The sequence below is a fragment of the Gekko japonicus genome, unplaced genomic scaffold (assembly GCF_001447785.1).
Source record: "Gekko japonicus isolate JY-2015 unplaced genomic scaffold, Gekko_japonicus_V1.1 scaffold752, whole genome shotgun sequence".
NCBI classification, from domain to species: Eukaryota; Metazoa; Chordata; class Lepidosauria; order Squamata; family Gekkonidae; genus Gekko; species Gekko japonicus.
In genome coordinates, this window is record NW_015170296.1 from 87,518 (window position 1) to 109,771 (window position 22,254).

At 49.1% G+C, this 22,254-nt stretch overlaps 1 protein-coding gene across 1 annotated transcript in view; it reads right to left on the reverse strand.

The window, feature by feature from the left end:
- Nucleotides 1-584: 584 nt before the first annotated feature.
- LOC107116056 (glycerol-3-phosphate acyltransferase 4-like) overlaps nucleotides 585-22,254 on the reverse strand; it is a 25,681-nt gene continuing 4,011 nt past the window's right edge. Inside the window, exons 3-9 of the mRNA XM_015417915.1 lie at nucleotides 21,335-21,428; nucleotides 19,418-19,533; nucleotides 16,257-16,312; nucleotides 15,387-15,472; nucleotides 10,666-10,794; nucleotides 7,972-8,051; nucleotides 585-780 (exon numbers count right to left, since the gene is read on the reverse strand). Coding sequence (XP_015273401.1) covers nucleotides 585-780; nucleotides 7,972-8,051; nucleotides 10,666-10,794; nucleotides 15,387-15,472; nucleotides 16,257-16,312; nucleotides 19,418-19,533; nucleotides 21,335-21,428 — 757 coding nt within the window. The remainder of the gene's footprint in view (nucleotides 781-7,971; nucleotides 8,052-10,665; nucleotides 10,795-15,386; nucleotides 15,473-16,256; nucleotides 16,313-19,417; nucleotides 19,534-21,334; nucleotides 21,429-22,254) is intronic.

The following is a 22,254-nucleotide window of genomic DNA, read 5'->3' on the forward strand; positions in this document are numbered from 1 at the left end:
AGCTGGAACTAGAGACGGGAGCTCACTCCGTCATGCGGCACACTCGGGTCTCGAACTGCTGAACTACCGACCTTCCACAGCCTGCAGTTCAGCGTCTTAACCACTTGAGCCACTGCAGCTCCTTTGTTAGACATTAGCAGGATACTAAATGTCTGTAGCTTACCATGGGTCGGGAAGACCGAGATGGTGAAGACATCCGCCGCCTCACCCAAAGGCCTGGCGGAACAGCTCCGTTTTACAGAAGAGAACGTCTTAACCACTTCAGCCACCGCAGTTCCTTTGTTAGACATTAGCAGGATACAGACTGTAGCTTACCATGGGTCGTTCGGGAAGACCGAGATGGTGAAGACATCCGCCGCCTCACCCAAAGGCCTGGCGGAACAGCTCCGTTTTACAGAAGAGAAGAAGAGATTGGATTTATACCCCGCCCACTACCCAGAGGAGTCTCAGAGCGGCTTACAAACTCCTTTCCCTTCCCCTCCCCACAACAGACACCCGGTGAGGTAGTTGGGGCTGAGAGAGCTCTTGACAGAGACTGCTCTTTTTCAAGAACAGCTCTTATCAGAACTACGGCTTGCCCAAGGTCATCCAGCAGCTGCAAGTGGACTTTCGGCAGGCTCCTCCGGACCCCAGGCGCTGGAGTCATCGGCTTCATTTTGACTGGCGAGTAGCCCTTCAGAGCACACAGGGAGCTCTCTCCCCACTATTATCCTGCAATATTCTTCCTGCTGCTGCTTCTTCAAAGAGTCTTTGACTTTTTGTCTTTTCAGCGCTCCGTCCCTGAAACACAGCAAGAGAGCAAATGTTGCTGTGGGTCTGAACCGCAAAGCCTTGGATGGTTTGCTTTCTCCACTAAGGGTGTGTGTTGGGGGGGAACGGGGGATCAGATCAGGCTTCCATACCCACAGCCTGTCACAGTGACGGGCCCTCGGGTACGTCCTACCTCTGGATAAATGAAACTACATCCCATATGGACAAGAGGTATGGGCTGGGGTGCCACCAGTATGCAGATGACACCCAGCTCTATCTACTGACGGACGGCCACCTGGATACGGCCCTGGGAGATCTGGAGGAGGTGTTACAGGCCGTGGTTGGATGGTTGCATCAGAGCCGACTGAAGCTAAATCCATCTAAGACGGAGGGGTCCCGTACTTGAGTCGTGGGGGACAGGGGATTAGGCTCCCAGCCTTTGATGGGGCTCCGTTGGCCCCGATATCGAGGGTAAAGAGCTTGGGGGTGTTCCTAGATGCCTCCCTCTCCATGGAGGCCCAGGTCACGGCCACTGCCAGGTCTGCCCCATGCCTCACCTCCCAGGACTTAGCTACAGCGACCCATGCAATGGTCACTTCCAGATTGGATTACTGTAACTCTCTCTACACGGGGCCACCCTTGACTCTGCTCCAGAAGTCGCAGCTAGTGCAGAATGTGTGTGGCAGCGCGGGTGTTGACGGCAACGCCCGTGCGGGCGTACATCTGCCCGGTACTGCGCGGCCTGCACTGGCTTCCTATCGAATTCCAGATCCATTTCAAGAAGAAGAAGAAATTGGATTTGTACCCCGGCCTTCACTACGCAAAGGAGTCTCAGAGTGGCTTACAAACTCCTTTCCCTTCCCCTCCCCACAACAGACACCCTGTGACAGAAACTGCTTTTTTCCAAGGACAGCTGTGCCAGAGCTTGTGACTGACCCAAGGTCACATCAGCAGGTACAAGCGGAGGAGTGGGGAATCAAACCCGGTTCTCCCAGATTAGAGTCCGCACACTTAACCACTACACCAAACTGGCTCTCAAGGTGCTGGTACTTACCTGTAAAGCCCTATTCGGCCAGGGGCCAGCATACCTTCGAGACCGCCTCTCCCCATACGAGCCCCGTAGAGTACTGAGGTCCACCAATCAACATCTTCTGGTGGTCCCCGGCCCCAGGGACGTCCGACTTGCCTCGACCAGGACCGGGGCTTTCTCGGCCCTGGCCTCTGCATGGTGGAATGAGCTCCCATGTGAGACCAGGGCCCTGCGGGATTCATTACCATTCCACAGGGCCTGAAAGACGGAGCTCTTCCACTGAGCTTTCGGTTGAGGCAGCAGGCATCCCCCTCCTAGGGTCAGCCCCCATTTGTAGCCTGGGTCTGAGATCTCAAGGTTTATAGATCTCTGGGAAATTTAGTTTCTAGTACTATCAACCACTGAGATATCTGGCTTTTTTCTAGAGTTGTATGGCATATATATATAGGAGCTGCGGTGGCTCAAGTGGTTAAGACGCTGAACTGCAGGCTGTAGAAGGTCAGTAGTTCAGCAGTTCAAGACCCGGGTGCGCCGCATGATGGTGAGCTCCCGTCTCTAGTTCCAGCTCCTGCCACCCTAGCAGTTCAAAAGCAAGAAATTGCAAGCAGATAAATAGGTACCACTTCGGTGGGAAGGTCACAGCGTTCCGTGCGCCTTGGTGTTTAGTCATGCCGGCCACATGACCACGGAAACATCTTCGGACAGCGCTGGCTCTTCGGCTTTGAAACAGAGATGAGCACCGCAACCCTAGAGTCGGATTCAACTGGCTTTCGAGCAAGGGAACCTTTACCTTTACCTATGGCATATATGAGTTATGTTATTTTATACTGTGTTTTAATGTGGTTTTAACTGTATTGCATTTTACATTGTTGTATTATATTTATATTGCTGGAACCCACCCTGAGCCCATTAAGGGGAGGGCGGGATATAAATCCAAATAAATAAAATAAATAAAGATGATGGTGTGGTTTTGCAGTCTGGTTCCTGGGAATGGGTCTATTGCTGTAGTTTAGACTTGTGCATAGATTGCGCCACCTGGTGGCAAACAGGGCCTATGACAAGCAAACGCTAATGCTCCCTCAATAGGCCGTAATGGGTAGGAGACGGTCACCTCCCCTGATAGCTCTGTCTATTGGAAAGGGTGATCCCAGCTGAGAGGACAGGGGAGGTGGTTGTGTGTACAACAGAGAGGTGAAACAGCAGGTATGGGTTTCAGAGCAGACCGAGAGAGAAGCAGACAGAGGGTGCTGTGAGTTCGCTGAAGCACCAGGATGTAGGATCTTTCTCCCTCTTCCTGTTGCAGGGAGTGGCAGATCTGCTCCTTCCCCCTGCGCTCTGCTTGTACATCTGTAAACAATGCAAGTCTTTCTTAAAAACATAACTCCATGGGTTGGATCGAGCTGGGTTTTGCTTTCTATCTGGGTCAATGCCCTTTCTTACTGTTAGGAAGGGCTGTGGCTCAGCAGCAGAACATCTGCTTGGTGTTGAAGAAAGGTCCCAGGTTCAATCCCCTGCATCTCCAGTCAAAAAGGATCGGGTAGGAGGTGATGTGAAAGACCTCTGCTCGAGACCCCGGAGAGCTGCTGCTGGTCTGGAGGCCGGCAGCCCTCATAAGGCTGTAAAAAAGTGCCGCACTGGACTCTAACAGTCTGTTTCTCCATTTTGATCCTGTCCTTCTGCCAAGGAATTCAGGGCACCACAAAATGGTTCTCCGCTTTGCCACCACAAGCATCACCACTGATATCTTTGTGATTCTTTGGCTGCTGGGCTGGAAGGGGGCCTTAAATTTAAACACTTGTGTGGGAGGGTTCGCGAAGGAGGAGGAGGAGGAGGAGGAGATTGGATTTATACCCCGCCCATCACTCAGAGTCTCAGAGCAGCTTACAAACTCCTTTCCCTTCCTGTCCCCACAACAGACACAACAGCCCCAGGTAGGTGGGGCTGAGAGAGCTCTTTCAAGGACTGCTTGTGAGAGAACAGCTCTGACAGAACTATGGCTTGCCGAAAGTCACCCAGCAGCTGCAAGTGGAGGAATGGGGACTCAAACCCAGTTCTCCCAGATTAGAGTCCACGCACTTAACCACTACACCAAACTGACTGGTTTGCAACTGGTTTTTACTCCTACCCCGTTATCATCTTGTTACATTTTTGTTATGGCTGGAAGAGGCCCAGGCCTCTCTGGACTCCTGAGAGGGCCTGATCTTGGGTACGGAGCTATGAATTCACTTCGCTTTAAAGTCAATGGGCTGGGGACAGAGTTGCCAACCTCCAGGTAGAGCCTGGAGTTCTCCTGGAATTAGAACTGATCTCCAGACGACAGAAGGCCGTCCCCCTGGAGGAAATGTCAGCTTTGGAGGGTGGGCTCCATGGGATCACATCCTTGCTGAGCTCTCCACCCTCCCCAGATTATGTCCTTCTCTGGCCCCGCCAGTGTTCCCTCTAAGCTGAGTTCGTGTGAGCTAGCTCACAGATTTTTAGCCTCCAGCTCACACATTTTTGTCTCAGCTCAGGAAGGATGGCTCCGGAGCAAACTAATTTATGCAGCAGCCAAATAGCTCGCTCACTGCTGGGCTTTTTCTACAAAAAACCCCTTTCCCCCAGATTACGTCCTCAGGCCCCGCCCCCAAATTTCATGGAATTCTCCACAGCTTAGAGGGAACATTGGGCCCCGCCCCCAAATTTCATGGAATTATCCAACCCCGAGTTGGCAACCTAGCTGGAGATAATTAGGGCAAAGGGGATATAATAAGATAATTCAAGGATTGGTGGCGGAAAGTGCCCGTCAAGTCGCAGCTGGTTTATAGTGAACCCCGTGGGGTTTTCAAGGCAAGAGATGTTCAGACGTGGTTTGCCACGGCCTGCCCCTGCATAACGACCCTGGTATTCCTTCGCGGTCTCCCATCCAAACACCAACCAGGACTGAACCTGCCTAGATCCCAAGATGTGATGAGAAACTGGGCTGGCCCAGGGCACCCAGGTCAAGGCAGCGGCAGAATGAGAAAGGCACAGTGCGGTAGGGAGAAAGCCACATTTTAGTGCTGCCCTTGTATTCTTGTATTGAGCTGCGGTGGCTCAAGTGGTTAAGACGCTGAACTGCAGGCTGTGGAAGGTCGGTAGTTCAGCAGTTCGAGACCCGAGTGTGCCGCACGATGGAGTGAGCTCCCGTCTCTAGTTCCAGCTCCTGCCAACCTAGCAGTTCGAAAGGAAGAAATTGCAAGTAGATAAATAGGTACCACTCCGGTGGGAAGGTAACAGCGTTCCATGCGCCTTGGTGTTTAGTCATGCCGGCCACATGACCACGGAAACGTCTTTGGACAGCGCTGGCTCTTCGGCTTTGAAACGGAGATGAGCACCGCAACCCTAGAGTCGGACTCGACTGGCTTTCGAGCAAGGGAACCTTTACCTTTACCTTGTATTCTGATTTTTTTTTTTACAATTGTGTGTTTCTTTTATTTGCTTATTTCATTTGCTTAGTCATGTCATTCATCTGTTATCTGCTTAGTGCTTTAATAAATGTAGCATTCGTTTCAGATCTGCTCTTAAGTCTGTGTTTTCTTACTGGTTAAGCATTAGCCCCTGGGATGATAAAGAGCCCAGATTTACAGAAGGTGTGTGACTTTATTGTCCTACAGTACCTGAAAATGCAGGCCCCACCCTCAGGCTTACAATTTAAGAGCCTAAACACCGCAAGGGAATGGGGGTGGAGGGAAACGGTGCAGGAGAGAGACCAGTTTGAGAACGTCCCAGGAAAGAGGTGGCGTTTTCGCAGGCCTTTGAACAACAGACCCAATGAAAGGAACACAACAGATTCCGGTGGCTAAAGAGTTTCAGTGGCAGGAAGCAGCAACAGAGAAACAGCAGAAGGAAGGTACACGTTTTGTATTGCATAGTGTCCCCGGGCCTCATGGCCTTTTTCAAAACTTACATCTGTAGCTCAGCCTGCCACAGAATGAGTTTCAACATGACGCTATGCTGCTGATGTTCCGAAGCTGTGAAAACCGTAAGCCAATGCTATCTCTGTAGCACGCTGGACTCCCACCTTTCCTCCAAAGAGTTCAAGGCTGCCCGTGTCAGTTCTCCCTACCTCTTTTTGCCCTTACCACAACCCTGCGAGGCAAAGAGCAACTGACCAGTGGTCACCCAGCAAGCTTCACGGCACAGCAGAGATTAAACGTGGACCTCCCAGATCCTAGCCAGGGACACCGACCATCATACCACACTTACAGTGCCATCTGAAGCAGATAGTTTCAGGAGGTTAGCCAAGCTGGTCTGCAGGAGAAGAGCTGGATTCAAGTCCAGTACCTCCTTGAAGACCAACAAGATTTTCAGGGGAGGAGGAGGAGGAGGAGATTGGATTTATACCCCGCCCTGCACTTGGAGTCTCAGAGCGGCTTACAAACTCCTTTCCCTTCCCCTCCCCACCACAGACACCCTGTGACGTAGGTGGGGCTGGGAGGGATCTTTCCAAACCTGCCCTTTCAAGGACAGCTCTAGTTAGAACTACGGCTTGCCCAAGGTCATCCAGCCAGGTGCAAGTGGAGGAGTGGGGAAACAAACCCGGTTCTCCCAGATTAGAGTTCCACGCACTCAGGGCTATTTTTGGGCAGGAACGCACTGGAACGGAGTTCTGGCTGGCTCCCGAGTTGGCCACGCGCAGCAGGAACTCATTAGCATAATAGGCCACACCCAATGGCAGAAACTCATTAGGATTGGCTACATTAGGGGTGGGTGGCCTAACATGCACAGACGTTCCTGCTACAAAAAAAGTTCTGGGTTTTGACAACAAACAAGGTAAACAGAATAAGAAGCAAAAGGTGGGTGTGACTGGATGACCACACTTCTGGTAACGAGGGCTGTGTGGCCTAATATGCTAATCAGCTGTGCTGTCAGGGGTGTGGCCTAATATGCAAATTATTTTGTCGGGTGTGGCCTATTATGCTAATGAGTTCCTGCTGGGCTTTTTCTACAAAAAAAGCCCTGCACGCACTTAACCAGTACACCAAACTGGCTCTTTCGAGAGTCAACTTTCCCTGATACCTGATGAAGGGAGATTTTGACCACTGAAAGCGTATACCCCGAAAATCCTGTTGGGCTCTAAGTTGCCACTGGACTTGAACCTAGCTGTCCTAAGCAGAATTACCCCCTTCTATGCCCATTGATGTCAGTGGGCATAGAAGGGTATCAGTCTGCTTAGGACGGCATTTTATCCTCTTCTTTGGCGCTGCCAAACATAATACCTTTCCTCTGTGGCACTGTATTAGGGCTGCCAACCTCCAGGTGGGGCCTGGAGATCTCCCGGAACGGCAAGCGATCTTCAGACTACAGAGATCAGCTCCAGTGGAGAAAAGGGCTGAGTTGGAGGGAGGGCTCTATGGCACTATAGGATTGGGCCCTGCTGAAGTCCCTCCCCCCCTGAAACTCCCACCTTCTCCAGGCTCCTCCTCCAAATCTCCTGGAGTTTCCCGTCCTGGAGTTGCAAACCCAGCTCTGTACCCCAGAGACGTCCCTCCCCTCCCCAAAACACAGCATCAAGCTCGTCTAGCCACCTTCACCCCACCCACCCACACCCACACACCCCACCTCATCTCTCCCAATCACTTCTTTGGCTGTTCCCAGAAAACCCCCAGTTCTCCCCTCCGCCAAGCTCTTCCCTGATTCCCTTCAATTACATGCATCACTCTGAAGCGGTGGGAGGAACTAGGCTTGCCAACCTCCAGGTGGCACCTGGATATCTCCAAGAATTACAACTGATCTCCAGGCTACGGGGATCTGCTTCCCTGGAGGAAATGGTGACTTTGGAAGGTGGACTCTGTGGCACTGTATTAGGGCTGCCAACCTCCAGGTGGGGCCTGGAGATCTCCCGGAACTGCAAGCCATCTTCAGACTACAGAGATCAGTTCCAGTGGAGAAAAGGGCTGAGTTGGAGGGAGGGCTCTATGGCACTGTAGGATTGGGCCCTGCTGAAGTCCCTCCCCCCCTGAAACTCCCACCTTCTCCAGGCTCCTCCTCCAAATCTCCTGGAGTTTCCCGTCCTGGAGTTGCCAACCCAGCTCTATACCCCAGAGACGTCCCTCCCCTCCCCAAACCCTGCCCTCCGCAGGCTCCACCCCCAAATCTCCTGGAATTTCCAAACCTGGAGCCGACAACCCTGAGAGGGACCCTGTTGGGTCGAGACAGGTCAGGCCTCTCACCAAGGAAGCGACATCAAGCCTGCTCGAGCAGCAATGGCGGATTTGACTCTGTTGGCAAACTGGACGGCATCTTCGTCCTCCTGCAAGGGTTTAAGGAGAGCAAGGCATTTTACCACCCGTCTGCTTGGCTTGGCCTGTACCCAGTTGCTTAAATATTTCAGTGACTGACAAAAGTAGGGGAAGAACAAAGACTCAAACTTTGAGATGGCTACCCGCCTGAATCTGATCAAAGTAGGATTAGCAATCTGAATGCCAGATATTTATTCTTTACAGTTTAAGTTATTCGTACGCATTTATCCCAGCTTTCTTCCCAAAGCGCTCAAGGCAGAGTACTCCCTCCCTTCACAACAACCCTGCAAGGAAGGCTAGACTAAGAGAGAACATAACTCGCCAAGGTCACCCAGCAAACTTGATAGCAGAGTGGGTATCCGAATGCTGGATCTTCCGGATCCTAGTCTGATACTCCAACCACTACACCACACGCTGGCTTTCAAGAGACAGGGTGTGCATTTTTGGATTTACTACGGACAAATGTGGCTGGTTACGTATGAGTTGGTGTAGTGGTTAAGTGTGTGGACTCTAATCTGGGAGAACCTAGTTTGATTCCCCACTCCTCCACTCGCAGCTGCTGGATGACCTTGGGCAAGCCTTGGTTCTGTCAGAGGTGTCCTTGAAAAAGAGCAGTTTCTGTCAGAGCTCAGTCCCACCTACCTCACAGGGTGTCTGTTGTGGGGAGGGGAAGGGAAAGGAGTTTGTAAACCCATCTGAGACTCAGAGTGAAGGGCGGGGTATAAATCCAAAATCTTCTTCTGTACTTTTGTGTACATCCAAGTTCAAATACCCTTCTGCTATGAAATTCATTGGATGACTTCGGGCCAGTCCCTCTCTCACCCAGAACTACTTTACAGGGCTGTCGGGAGGATAACTGGAAGCAGCGGTTATTTCCTACAGGAGCGCACAGGAGCAGAGCTCCGGCAGTAAAGAGCCCAGGGGGCTGGTACATGCAACAAGCCCCACCCCCTGCTCCCAGCAGCCCTCAGTCAGAGCAAGAAGCAGCCAGGTAAACTGCAGAGCCCCCTCCCGGCCCCCCAGTCCAAAATAGTCCAGTGGCACCTTTAAGACCAAGTTTTATTCAGGTACAAGCTCTCCCTCCTCTGCTAGGGCAGATCTGCACGTTCCCCTTCCCCAATAGCTAGCAATCCAAAACAGTCCAGTGGAGCCTGAGCGGTGGGTGTTGCCTTCTGACACACTTCCGGTGATGTCAGGGGGTGTGACATATGCAAATAAGTTATGCTAATGAGCTCCTGCACCTCTTTTTCTACAAAATGACCGCTGACTGGAAGAAGGGAGTTTCAGAGGGGAGTCATGGTTGCCTGTGGCAGAAGAGTCAGACCCGAGTCCGGTAGCATGTTAGAGACCAACAAGATTTGGGGGGTGTAAGTGTTCAAGAGTCACTTTGTTAGATACAAGTTGGAATGGAGTTCTTGTATCCCAGTATGAAGGCAGGAGGAGGTGTTGCAAAGAAAGGGGTCAGAATGCAGAGATACAATGGAAAATATAATCAGCTCGATTCAGGGGTCGTTTCATAGAAAAAGAGCTAGGGGAACTCATTATCATAACTCATTAGCATATGCCACACCCCCTGACATCACCAGAAGTGTGTCATAAGGCCACACACCCATGAGGGGCCCGGCAGTGGACCTGCAAGGCCGGCGGGAGGGCGAGGAAGCCCCGCGAAGGCCCTCCCTGGCCCCAGGCAGGCAGGGGTGGGGAGAGGCAGGGATGGCCTTGCAGCTCCACTGCCGAGCCCCATGAGGGCTCATGTGCCCCGCCCCCCGTACCTCACCTAGGGGAACTGTGATCCCCCCCGAAATGACCTCTGGCTCGATTAGAGCAGGAGGGAAAGGCTCAGGAACAGAAAATTAGCATCTGTAGTGAGATTCAAGCTAGATTCAAGTTCAGTAACACCTTAGAGACGGACAAGATTTTGGGGGCCTGAGCTTTCGAGATTCAAAGCTTCCTGCATCAGATATCAGGTATCTGAGAGAGGGAGCGTTGACTCTTGGAAAGCCCATACCCTCCAGAAGCATACTGATCTCTAAGGCAGGGTTGCCAACCTCCAGGTGCGGTCTGGAGATCCCTCGTTTTTATAACTGATCTCCAGACCAGTGTTCCCTCTAAGCTGAGCTTGTGCGAGCTAGCTCACAGTTTTATAGCCTCCAGCTCACAGATTTTTGTCTTAGCTCAGGAAGGAGGGCTCCAGAGAGCAAACTAATTTATTCAGTAGCCAAATCGCTCACTCACAACTTAAATGCCAGTAGCTCACAAAGTAGAATTTTTGCTCACAAGACTCCACAACGTAGAGGGAACATTGCTCCAGACTACGGCAATCGCAGACTCCACAACGTGGACTCTATGGCATTATGCCATGCTGAGGTCCCCCTCCCTCAAACCCCGCCCTCTCCAGGCTCCGCCCCCAAAATCTCCAGATACTTCGCAACCCAGAGCTGGCAACCCTAGGGACTCAAATCTGGAAGAAGGGAGAATCGTGTATACTTGTTTGGAGCTCTTGGAAGAATAAAAATGTACTAAGTACTTGGAAGAATAAAAATATATTTGGAGGAATAACATGTACCCAAAACACAGCTTTAAATGATAAATCCAATGCCAGCCTTCAGTTTCCTGGCAAATTACCTTTTTGCACATTGGTGGCAAGTACCACACGTCACATACGAAGGCCCAGCTGGTCCCAAGTCGAAGCCCGTATTTCGTCATGCTGTATTTACTGCTGTTCCAGTAAGGATCTGAGTACAAGCAATTGTACTGCAAAAGAGACAAGACAATTTTAATGCTCATAATCTCCCAAGTACACCACGGACAACAATAGATCTTTCACACCACCTTCTTCATCACTCATCAAAACCATTTCCTGCTTAGTCTTGGTGAATCTCCAATGGGAGGGTTTCACAACAGTATAGCAGACACTGGGCATGCATTGATCACACATGAATGGTTTTGGGCTGTATCAACAGAAGTATAGTGTCCAGATTACATGAAGTGATGGTATCGCTTTACTCTGCTCTGGTTAGACCTCACCTACAGTACTGTGTTCAGTTTTGGACACCACAATTTAAGAAGGATATAGACCAGGGGTGTCAAACATGTGGCCCGGGGGCCAGATCAGGCCCCTGGAGGACTTCTATCAGGCCTGCAGTGGAACTGGCTGTCTTCTGCTTCTTCTTCCAGTTCTGCTGCTGCTGTGTCATTGTAGGTTTGCAGCTTACAGATACACACCTGAACAGCATACTCAAGATTGCAACAGCACAGACATTGTGATGCAATAATTCAGAGCAAGAGGTGTCAGTTATCAGACACTGTTAAATAAACAAAATATTGCAAGAGTGCTGATGTTTTAAACATGCTTTTATTTTAACTAAAAAAAAACCCATTGTGTTTGTGTCCTTTATAAAGTTTATCTCTGCTATCTGGCATTACATTTTATGACACACAGGGCCCGGCCTAACAAGGTCTCACGTATGTCAGATCCAGCCCTCATAACAAATGAGTTCGACATCCCTGATATAGACAAGCTGGAACGTGTCCGGAGGAGGGCGACCAAGTGCATGTCAGGTCAACAGGGCTGGGGTAGACGCAGAGCAGACACAAGGGTCATGTGACATATCCTTAGGCCTTGTGATGGCTCTCTCAGAATGTACTTGAAGATGCATTATCAGCCCCATAGCTGTGCTGACAGAGTAATTAACATAGCAATGGTGCACAACCTGATTAAAGAGTAAATAAAGGTTTATGTAGGAATTAACATACTTGATAGGAAAGCGGAGAGACAGAGATCGGTTCCTAACTACATCTCTAGCTTAGAGACAGGGTAAGACTATGGGACTTCCAAGAAGAAGGGGGAAATTGCCCTGAGAGTAGCAATCTGGAGACAGACAAGGAATGACAATTAACAGGAGAGAAAGTGCTGACCTCACTGTCCTATCTAATGGTCTTCTTGCTGCCCTCTGCAGGGTCTTCTTCTCTTCTTTGTACAACAGACACTGCCTTTTCCAACAAGCTGTCCATGTAAACGCCCTTCTGTTGGAAAAGCCATTCTGCCTGTTCTTCAAACATTAAAAATACCTGGCTCAGAGAACACAGTGGGACAGAGAAATGCATGTGCATGCCTGCAGCGGCTGCAGGGGTTTTGCTGCATTCCATTGTACCAGGCACATTGGCGCAAACGAGGCACTTTGGGGGCAGGGTTCCCCCCGCCGGCTGGATCATGGCCGGCTGATCGGGGGCCCCAAAAGTGGGTGAACCCCTGCAGGAAACCAGACATGGTGCCTGAAGTCTCACAAGAAGAAGCAGCTGTGCAAGAGTTCCAGCACCTGCTTTGCATGCATACAGTTGCCAACAGGCCTCAATAGGGATGCCAGCCTCCAGGTGGTACCTTGGGGTTGCCAGTCCTCAGTTGGGGGTGGGGGATTCCCCAGTTCTGTGGGCTCCTGTGGGAGGAGCGACATGTCTATATCACCCGGAAGTGACATAGTCACATTAGTGAAGTTGGGGGGGTGGCACTCTGGTTTGGGGGCAAAACTTTGTTTTGCGGGCAGTTTTACCATCACGTTTTGCCCCAAAACCAGTGCGTCGCTCCCAACATGCCTACGTCACTTCCGGTGATGTTGAAATGTCGGAGGTGATGCTTCCAGCTCCTGGAGTGTCCCCCCCCCCCATGCCACCCAATTAACAGGAGAGAAAGTGCTGACCTCACTGTCCTATCTAATGGTCTTCTTGCTGCCCTCTGCAGGGTCTTCTTCTCTTCTTTGTACAACAGACACTGCCTTTTCCAACAAGCTGTCCATGTAAACGCCCTTCTGTTGGAAAAGCCATTCTGCCTGTTCTTCAAACATTAAAATACCTGGATCAGAGACAACAGTGAGACAGAGAAATGCATGTGCATGGGATCTGGCAGCCCTACCCCCCCCCCCCATCCTCCACTGGTAGCCAGGGCAACCCAGCAACCCTAGGCCTTGAGAACAATGGCATGTTCCTTTAATGGAGATATAATGTGTCGAAATGGGCAACTTGCCTGCAGCGGCTGCAGGGGTTTTGCTGCTGCTGCCCCACCCAGAAGGCAGAGGAAATAACCTTCTTCAAATCTTCACTGTCCCTGCTGTTTTTAAAAAAGAATACAACAAGCCTCACTCAGGGAAATGTGTGTGTTTGCAAGGTCTCAGAGAAGCTGCAGCTGACCAGGAGGAGCCCAGCTGGTCTTTCAAGTCTCCCGCTCCCAGCCTGATGGCGGAATTAACCCCGTGAGTCCCTGCTGAGTGCCTGCTAAAGCCAAAGATGAGTGAAGCCGCATCTTCCACAGCCCAAGCCACAGCTCCAGCTGCTGCATCTTCAAATCCTGTGGGTTCGTTCCAAACTTCTGAACAAATAGCTCCATTGAGGCGGACTCCATATAATTTTACCTGGTGGGAAGATTTTCTACTGAACAACAACAACAACAACAAGCCCCACTCAGCTTTTAGGGTTTCCCGAATGCTTGTAAGATTTTTTCATCCCACAAGTGCTTGGCCGCTGTTTTGGCTGACAGATGTGTGGGGCTGAGAAAGTCTTAAGAATAGACCCCCCCCAGAAAATGAGTCAGAGAAAAGTGCTTTTAAGATGCAGGATGCCTATGCTAAGAATCTGATTCTAGGGTCTGTAAACTCTAGGGTTGTCAGGTCTTACCTGGCTGCTTTTGCAAGTTTAACGGCCCGAGTTCCAGACCTGACGCCTGAACCAATGTTTTAGGTTCATGGCCGGTGAGAAGCAAGCTATATTCTTCATGATGTGCCCAATTTACACACTGTAGAAACCTCAAAGAAAATTATTGAATTCTTGAAAGGGAAATATGGAGGATGAACTAGTAGTAAGATTAATTACTTAAAGACCCAGATCTTTGATTTTAAAGTAAAGGAGACTGACTCTTTGCCTGAGAAACTGAGCAGACTAATGAGCATCTATAATGAACTTAAGGAGTTGGGGGAAAATACCTGATGAAATAGATACGATAGCTGCAATCCTCAGAGGTCTACCACAGAGTTACAAAAATCTGGCTATGACCCTAAGACACAAGGAGGATCTAACTCTTGAAGGTTTACTAATGATTTTAAAAGAAGAATTTGACTCAAGGAGCAATGATGATACTTTGTCTAATGAGATGTCATAAGAACATAAGAGCATAAGAGACGCCAATGCTGGATCAGGCCAAAGGCCCATCCAGTCCAACACTCTGTATCACACAGTGGCCAGAAATACCAGTGCCATCAGGAGGTCCACCAGTCTGTTCTAAGTTTGAAACCTGGGCACAGATTTAAACGGGAAAAGAAAATTGAATGTTTCATATGTAATGGAAATCATAAGGCTGTAAACTGTGAATTTAGAAATGCCAGAGACTATGAATTTAAAGGAGATGCCAGACAAAAGACCACTGGAGCACATGGTCAAACTAAACGAGAGCAGAGGGAATTATGGCAGAGGCTTTAGACGCAGACAAAGAGATGTGGGAATTTCCATGCTAATAGCAGAAGAGGGCATGCTTTTAGAATTTGTGACGATGATAATGTTGATGGAAATAAGAAAATATTTTTACTTGACTCTGGATCTTGCATGCACATTTGCAGGTATGAGGGATTGTTTTCTGAACTTGATGCTAATTGCTTCATGTTAGAGGTATTGGAACAGTGCCAATTACACTCCTCACTACGAGTGGAATCCTCACTATGAGTGGAAAAGTGATAGATGTTACTTTACAAAATGTGGCTCTAGTCCCTGGAGCAGCTGATAATTTGATTTCAACCAAAAGGCTTATAGACAGTGATCGTACTGTGTTACTTAAGAAAGGGAAAAACAGTAAGATCATTGCTAAGATACCTAAGTTTGAAGTCCTGGAGAGAAATGGATTTCATTATCTTGTAGGTGTCAGTGAGAAATCTGAAATTGTTAATGATGATGAGAGACAAGTTTTTTTATCACAACTGAAGCTTTTTATTGTATGGAGGTGAATAACATCACCTGGTAAACCCCTTTTGAGCCACTATTGGGCGGGGGCAGGGCATTTTTCTCCAGGTCTGTTGGCAATGCTGCTCCCTGTGGGGCGAAGAGAAACTGAGGAGGGGGACTGTCGAGACTGGGGAAATGCCGCAGAAGGAAAGGGTTAAATGCCCATCACTCTCATGCCACTTCCCCAATCAGTTTAGCCGACAACCATCTCTCCTTTCACCATGGGACACCTTTAGTTTAAAAACCTGCCTTCCGCATCCACCCAAGCCACTGGATGGTTATGAAAGCCAGCCACAGAGAGCTCCTTACAGTAGCCCAGGGATGGTTTGTCCAATATTTAAAAATCAGTTGCTACAGCAGATTACCTTTATGGCCACTGGATAGATGGTTGTTTCTATTTCAAAAGTCCCCTTCTTGAACATCATCACTGAGGTGTTGTTAATACAAGTACCTGGTCAAAAATAGCACAAAGGTGAGAAGGCCTCTATCATGTGTGTCGTCACGGATACCAGCTAATCTTGCCTGCCAGACAGGAGGGCGAAGAGCAAGGGAGACAATTGCATTTCGAGATAACCATGGGAGAGAAACAAGCCCAATCAGCAATTGCTCCTTCCTGGCATTTCGAGATAACCATGGGAGAGAAACCCCAATCAGCAATTGCTCCTTCCCGCTTGCAAGTCTACTCAGGGAGAATATGATGTGGTTGGAGCGCTCCTCTCTTCAGGAGACTGGAGAAAGTTGGTGCTTCAGATTTTTCTAATTTTCCTTCCTTATGTGCACACCAATAGGAGGCAGCCATCAGGTTTCGAAACAAGCAGTGTGGAGTGGATTTTGCTCACACTTTAAGAGCATAATGTGTAGTCCATTGCTCAGTGAGGATGCTGAGCCCCTGGTGGAATAAACCTCACACGCATCAGAAGGTAGAACATCAAATTCATTCCACAGCAGCTCAGACTTCCCAACTGTCTTCAAGGGCAGCCCTACCTAGAATGTGTCACAGTAGTCTAGCACTGAGGTTTCAAAGGCATGAAATACAGTCGCCAGATTTGAAGAAAGAATGAATTGATTCCTCCCAATTTCTGCACCAGGTAAACCTGTGACGAGCATTCTCGGGCACTACAATATGATGATTGCCAAGGGGAAAGGCGGGATTATAGGTGCCCTAAGTAAATCAAGAGCTATGGCAGTCAGTGGCAACCTATGAATAAAGAGATTACAGTACTGGCATTTCTTACCTTCTGGAAAAATTAAAATCGGGGCATTGGTCTTATCAGCAGTGTGCTCTGTTAATCTGAAAGAAAGAAGGAAGAAAGCATTTAAAATGTATTATCATATTCAAGACTAGGGTTGCGCTGATGAGAAGCCACAGAAGAAAGTTAGAGTCCAGTGGGGCACCTTTAAGACCAACAAAGTTTTATTCAAGGCATGAGCTTTCGTGTGCACACACACTTCTTCAGATACATTGAAATGGAAGTTAGCAGTTCATATATATAGACAGATGCCTCTACATAGGTGAAAAGCAAATTAGCATACGATGCATCTGAATAATCTGAATTCAAGCTCATACCTTGAATAAAACTTTGCTGGTCTTAAAGGTGCCCCACTGGACTCTGACTTTGTTCTGTTGCTTCAGACCAACACGGCTGCCCCACCTGGATCTATGAGAAGCCACAGTTTCACTCGCACATTCTTTCTGTCTTCCCTCATTCTCCAATCTTGCTATAATATGTATGGGCAGAGAGCAAAGGGACCACACTTGCTACCTCTCTTGGCATGCAAGCTGAGAGGAGCAGAAGACGAGAGATAGAGTTACCAAGCAAAAAGGAGGACATATTTCCTGATTGACTCCTTCAAACCACTGAACATGACAGATCTCATTTTAAATGCCCCTCCGATTTAAGATGAAGGTTGCCTCCACTGGGGGAACCAGAGGGCAAAACAGGCTCAGCCTCCCAACCCAGAAAGAGGGCATTTTCATCACTTTTTTAAAAAAGAACCCAAAAGAAGACAGACACCAAAAAAGAGGACATGTCCTCTAAAAAGAGGACATCTGGTAACCCTATGATTACTCACCAGTGGAGCTGATTCTTCATGATTCTCACCCTAGGCTTGAGAGCCAGTTTGGTGTAATGGTTAAGTGTGCGGATTCTAATCTGGGAGAACTAGGATTGATTCCCCACTCCTCCACTCGCAGCTGCTGGATGGCCTTGGGCAAGCCATAGTTCTGTCAGAGCTGTCCTTGAAAGAGCAGTTCTTGAAAGAGTTCTCTCAGCCCCACCTACCTCACAGGGTGTCTGTTGTGGGGAAGGGAAGGGAAAGGTGTTTGTAACCTGCTCTGAGACTTCAAGTGAAGGGCAGGGTATAAATCCAACCTCTTCTTCTTCTTCTTCTCTTGGTGCTCCGTTAGTGTTTCCTGTCTCTGGCTTTCTCACTCTGGTGCCCACTCCCCTGGAGGCTTTAACATCAGTGAGGTCATGATTCCCCCTCTTCCTGTCATGTGACTGATGTCATGGGGTTGCTGCTTCGTGGGTTCTAGGCTGCCCATGTAAGGGTTAAAGGGGAGTCCTGATTCTGGAAACTTTGAACATCGTTGCCCTACTCAAACCTCCCAGGTCTAGAGCTGGGCATGGTTGTCCACAGCTCAGGACTAGCCCTGGCAGTCCATACCATTATCTCTCCAGATGATAGATTGAGGGGCGGGGGATTGAGACTGGGAGAGTCATGGCTTGCCGCCTTGTGAGTTTATGGCAGATGTGAGTCTTCAGTCTTCCTGGTTTAAAATTTAGAGCAGGGGTCCCCCACCCCGGTCTTTACCTTTGGCACTCTAACACAGGGTGGTGGGTGCAACCAACATGGCTGTGGGAAGCGGAGCCAACCACAACATGGCCGATGCAGAAGAAGAGCCAACACGGAGGAAGCCCAAGTGCAAGGGGAAAGATGGGTAATTTTAAAAGAGGAGAGAAAGAATCAAACCAATACTGTCGAGGCAACTGCCACTAAAACAATATTCTTTTAATCTACACAGCCAATCATATCTCCAGTGGCCAATCAGATGCCCTGCTGGCTAAGAGACCCACGCAGCCCCACCCATTAAAAAAAATTGGCGGGCACTAGGAAAAGTGCCAGCTGTGGATTTCCTGAATTATGCAGGGGATTGGACCAGATGATACTTGGAGCCCCTTCCGGCTCTATGTTTCTATGCCATGGTGCCCAGAGGCACCGTGTTGGGGACCCCTGATTTAGTGTCTTAGACTTTCATATACACTAGGTCTCTTAAGTCATACAGAAAGAGGTCAGCTAACTGGCGAAACACAGTATTTAAGCCCAGGGCTATTTTTGGGCAGGAACGCACAGGAACGGAGTTCCGGCTGGCTCCCAAGTTGGCCATGCCCAGCAGGAACTCATTAGCATAATAGGCCACACCCAACAGCAGAAACTCATTAGGATTGGCTACATTAGGGGTGTGTGGCCTAACATGCAAAGGAGTTCCTGCTACAAAAAAGGCCCTGGACTGTTTTGACAACAAACAAGGTCAACAGAATAACAAGCAAAATGTGGGTGTGGCTGGATGACCACACTTCTGGTAACATGGGGGTGTGGCCTAATGTGCTAATGAGCTGTGCTGTCAGGGGTGTGGTCCAGTATGCTAATGAGTTCCTGCTGTTGGGTGTGGCCTATTATGCTACAGAATGCAGTGTAATTCCGTCCTCAGACTGCATGGAAGGCTTGAGGGAAATAATCCCCCAGGGTAGTGGGGAAACTGCTTTGTCACTGGGGCCATTTGCAGCTTGCAACTGCAACTTGTGATTGTTACAGCCCCTGCACAGAAGAGTTTCTAGCAAGTATCCATAATGGCTGCTGTAATGTGAGAGCAGGCCAAAGAACTGGCCCCTGTGAAAATGTGAAAATGGTTCTCTGTTCATGACAAAACATTTGGAGATTACTGAGCTATAGCAAGGCTATGTCATTCTGAGGGTTTTTCTGCGTTTCCTGGCGTGTAAATTCCTGTTTCTTTGGGGAGGTTTGTTTTGCTCCCTCTAGTGGTCAATTCAATATCACACTTTTTAAATATTTATTTTTTAGAAAGTGGGTAGGGCCGCGTGGGGCTCTTGGCCAGCAGGGCATCTGATTGGCCACTGGAGATATGATCGGCTGTGTAGATTTCTGTCGGGCATATCTCCCTGAAGATTTAAACTGCAGGTGTTATGCTGGACATAACAGGTGTAATATCAAGTCAACCACTAGAGGGAGTAAAACACATATATAACAGAGGAAAAACCCCGAAGAAACAGGAATTTACAATCCAGGGAAATGAGAATGTGGGAAAGCCCTGAAGCCCCAGTTCAAGTCACCGGGCCACTACAAGCTGTCCCAAGTAACTGCCCTGTTCCCATACCTTTTTCTCACAGCAGAACGATGCTTCATTTCGGAGCGATCAAACAAAATATGCCGCGTTGTCTTAATGCACATGCTCAGAAAAAATCCTATCATTCCTCCGTGAGCCTGACCAACCTGAAAGTCAAGAACAAATCAACAGTTGGTACATTAGTCACACCTTTTGTTGCTGTTCTGATGGGTGGGGGGGAGAAGCTAAGAAGCCCTTGGCCTGGGTGAAGGATTATATGGAGAAATGTGCCATAATAAGGGAACCTTTGGGGTGGGGAGCTATGGGGCTTGCCAAATCCCAGGTGGGGCATGGAGATCTCCCAGAATTGCAGATGATCTCCAGATAACAGAGATCAGTTCCTCTGGAGAAACTGGCTGCTTTGGAGGGCGGACTTTATGGAATCACATACCCACTGAACTCCCGCCACTCCCCAAACACAGCCCTCCCCAGCAGTGTCCCCTCTGAGCTGAGTTAGTGTGAGCTGGCTCACAGTTTTTTAGCCTCCAGCTCACAGAGTTTTGTCTTGGCTCAGAAAGGACGACTCCAGAGCAAACTAACTTATGCAGCAGCCAAATGGCTCGCTCACAACTTTAATGCCGGTAGCTCACAAAGGAGAATCTTTGCTCACAAGACTCCCCACGCTCCATCCCCAGATCTCCAGGAAGTTTCCAACTTACAGTTGGTAGCCTTAGGAGCTATGCTGAGGGGATAAACAGGAAACCTCCACGCAACAGATTGAGCCCATGGGCCTCTAGTTTCCTACCTCTTGACTTGCATAGGAGTGACAGTGCTTTGAGCCGGCATTGCTAGCCCATCAGACCTCATTTGATTCAAAATAGGGCCCCCAGTTAGGGCTGACCAAGAAAGCAGAGGGCTAAAGTTGCTAGCTACAGATCAGAGAAACTCCTGGAGATTTGGGGGATAGATCCTGGGAAGGCAAGGTTTGGGGAGAGGAGGGACCTCAGCAGGATAGAATGGCACAGAGTTCACCCTACAAAGCAGTCCTTTTCTGCAAGGGGATTGATCTCTGTCATCCAGAGATCAGTTGTCATTCCAGGAGATCTCCAGACTTCAGTTACAGGCCTCTTTGGTTAGTCGTCTCTCTCCAACTATTGGTTTAAGCAAAAGCTCTTCTGCAAGCAAACACTGCTGAATTCTCATTTTGCTACCATTCTTGCTGTGTGCTAGAGACTTTTCGGTCCAACCGTCTTAACTCCCGCTTCATACTTCTCAGCTGTGTGCTAGAGACTTTTCTGTGATTTTGGGAAGCTAAATGAGACCCATTATTGGGAAATGAATACCAACTAAATAATGAATACCAACTAAATAATGAATACCAACTAAATAATGAATACCAACTAAATAATGAATACCGACTAAATAATGAATACCAACTAAATAAGTTTCACCCGTTATGCCATTTTTCTTCCCCTATGTTAGGAGAAGTTGGTGCTACCCTCATGACATGTTAAAAGACTTTAAAATCTCCCTTTGTTCACGATGCCTTAATCCAGAGCTGTCAAACTCACTTGTTATGAGGGCTGGATCTGACATTTGTGTCACTTTGTTGGGCCAGGCCATGTGTGCAGTTAAAATGTAATGCCAGGTACCAGAGATATTTTACCACTGGCCATTACCAGACCCCTCCTCAGCAGCCAAACCAGCCCTCCTCACCTCTTACGGTTGCCAACTCTGGGTTGGGCAATCCCTGGAGATTTGGGGGAAGACCCTGGGGAGAGCCTGCATTTAGGGAAAAGAAGAACCTCAAAAGGGGGTATAATACCCTTCTGGTCCTCATTTGGACTGTTCCCCGCCCCCAGTTGCTCGTGGGCCAGGTAAGAACCCTGGACGGGCCGGTTCCAGCCCCCAGGCTTTATGTTTGACATGTCCGCCTTAATCACTTGCACTTCAATTGATGGCTCCTACCATAGAGTAGTGTTCATTACACATCAAGGGGACAATGTCCATTGGAGTTGTGTGGTTGGCAACACAAATGCTTCCGTTTAAGGGTCTGTTTTCCCTGAAATTGAAAACACAAACACACACACATATATTGTGACTAGAGCAGAAATTAATTTGCCCACAGACGTCCTCTGCAAACGCTCCCTGTGGGAATCCCAAAGCCTGTGTGAATCCTGATGAGTACAGGAGCACCTTAGAGACCAACACGATACCGGGTATCTGACCCAAAGGGAGCTTTGACTCTCGAAAGCTTATACCCAGGGCTATTTTGGGGCAGGAACGTACGGGAACGGAGATCCGGCTGGCTCCCGAGTTGGCCACGCCCAGCAAGAACTCATTAGCATAATAGGCCACACCCTAAAGCAGAAACTCATTAGGACTGGCTACATTAGGGGTGTATGGCCTAACATGCAAAGGAGTTCCTGCTACAAAAAAAAGCCCTGGGTTTTGACAACAAACAAGGTAAACAGAATAAGAAGCAAAAAGGTCGGTGTGGCTGGATGGCCACACTTCTGGTAACATGGGGGTGTGGCCTCATATGCTAATGAACTGTGCTATCAGGGGTGTGGCCCAATATGCTAATGAGTTTCTGCTGTTGGGTGTGGCCTATTATGCTAAAGAGTTCCTGCTGGTCTTTTTCTACAAAAAAAGCCCTGCTTATACCCCTTGTTGGTCTCTAAGGTGTCACTGACTTGAATAGTCCAGGCTACCCCAATCTTCTCAGATCTCGGAAGCTAAGCAGGGCGGGCCCTGGTTAGTATTTGGATGGGAGACCACCAAGGAAGTCTAGGGTCGCTATACAGAGGCAGGCAGTGGCAAACAACCTCTGAACGTCTCTTGCCTTGAAACCCTCCGGGGGGGGGGGGGGGGGCCCAAGGCCCGGG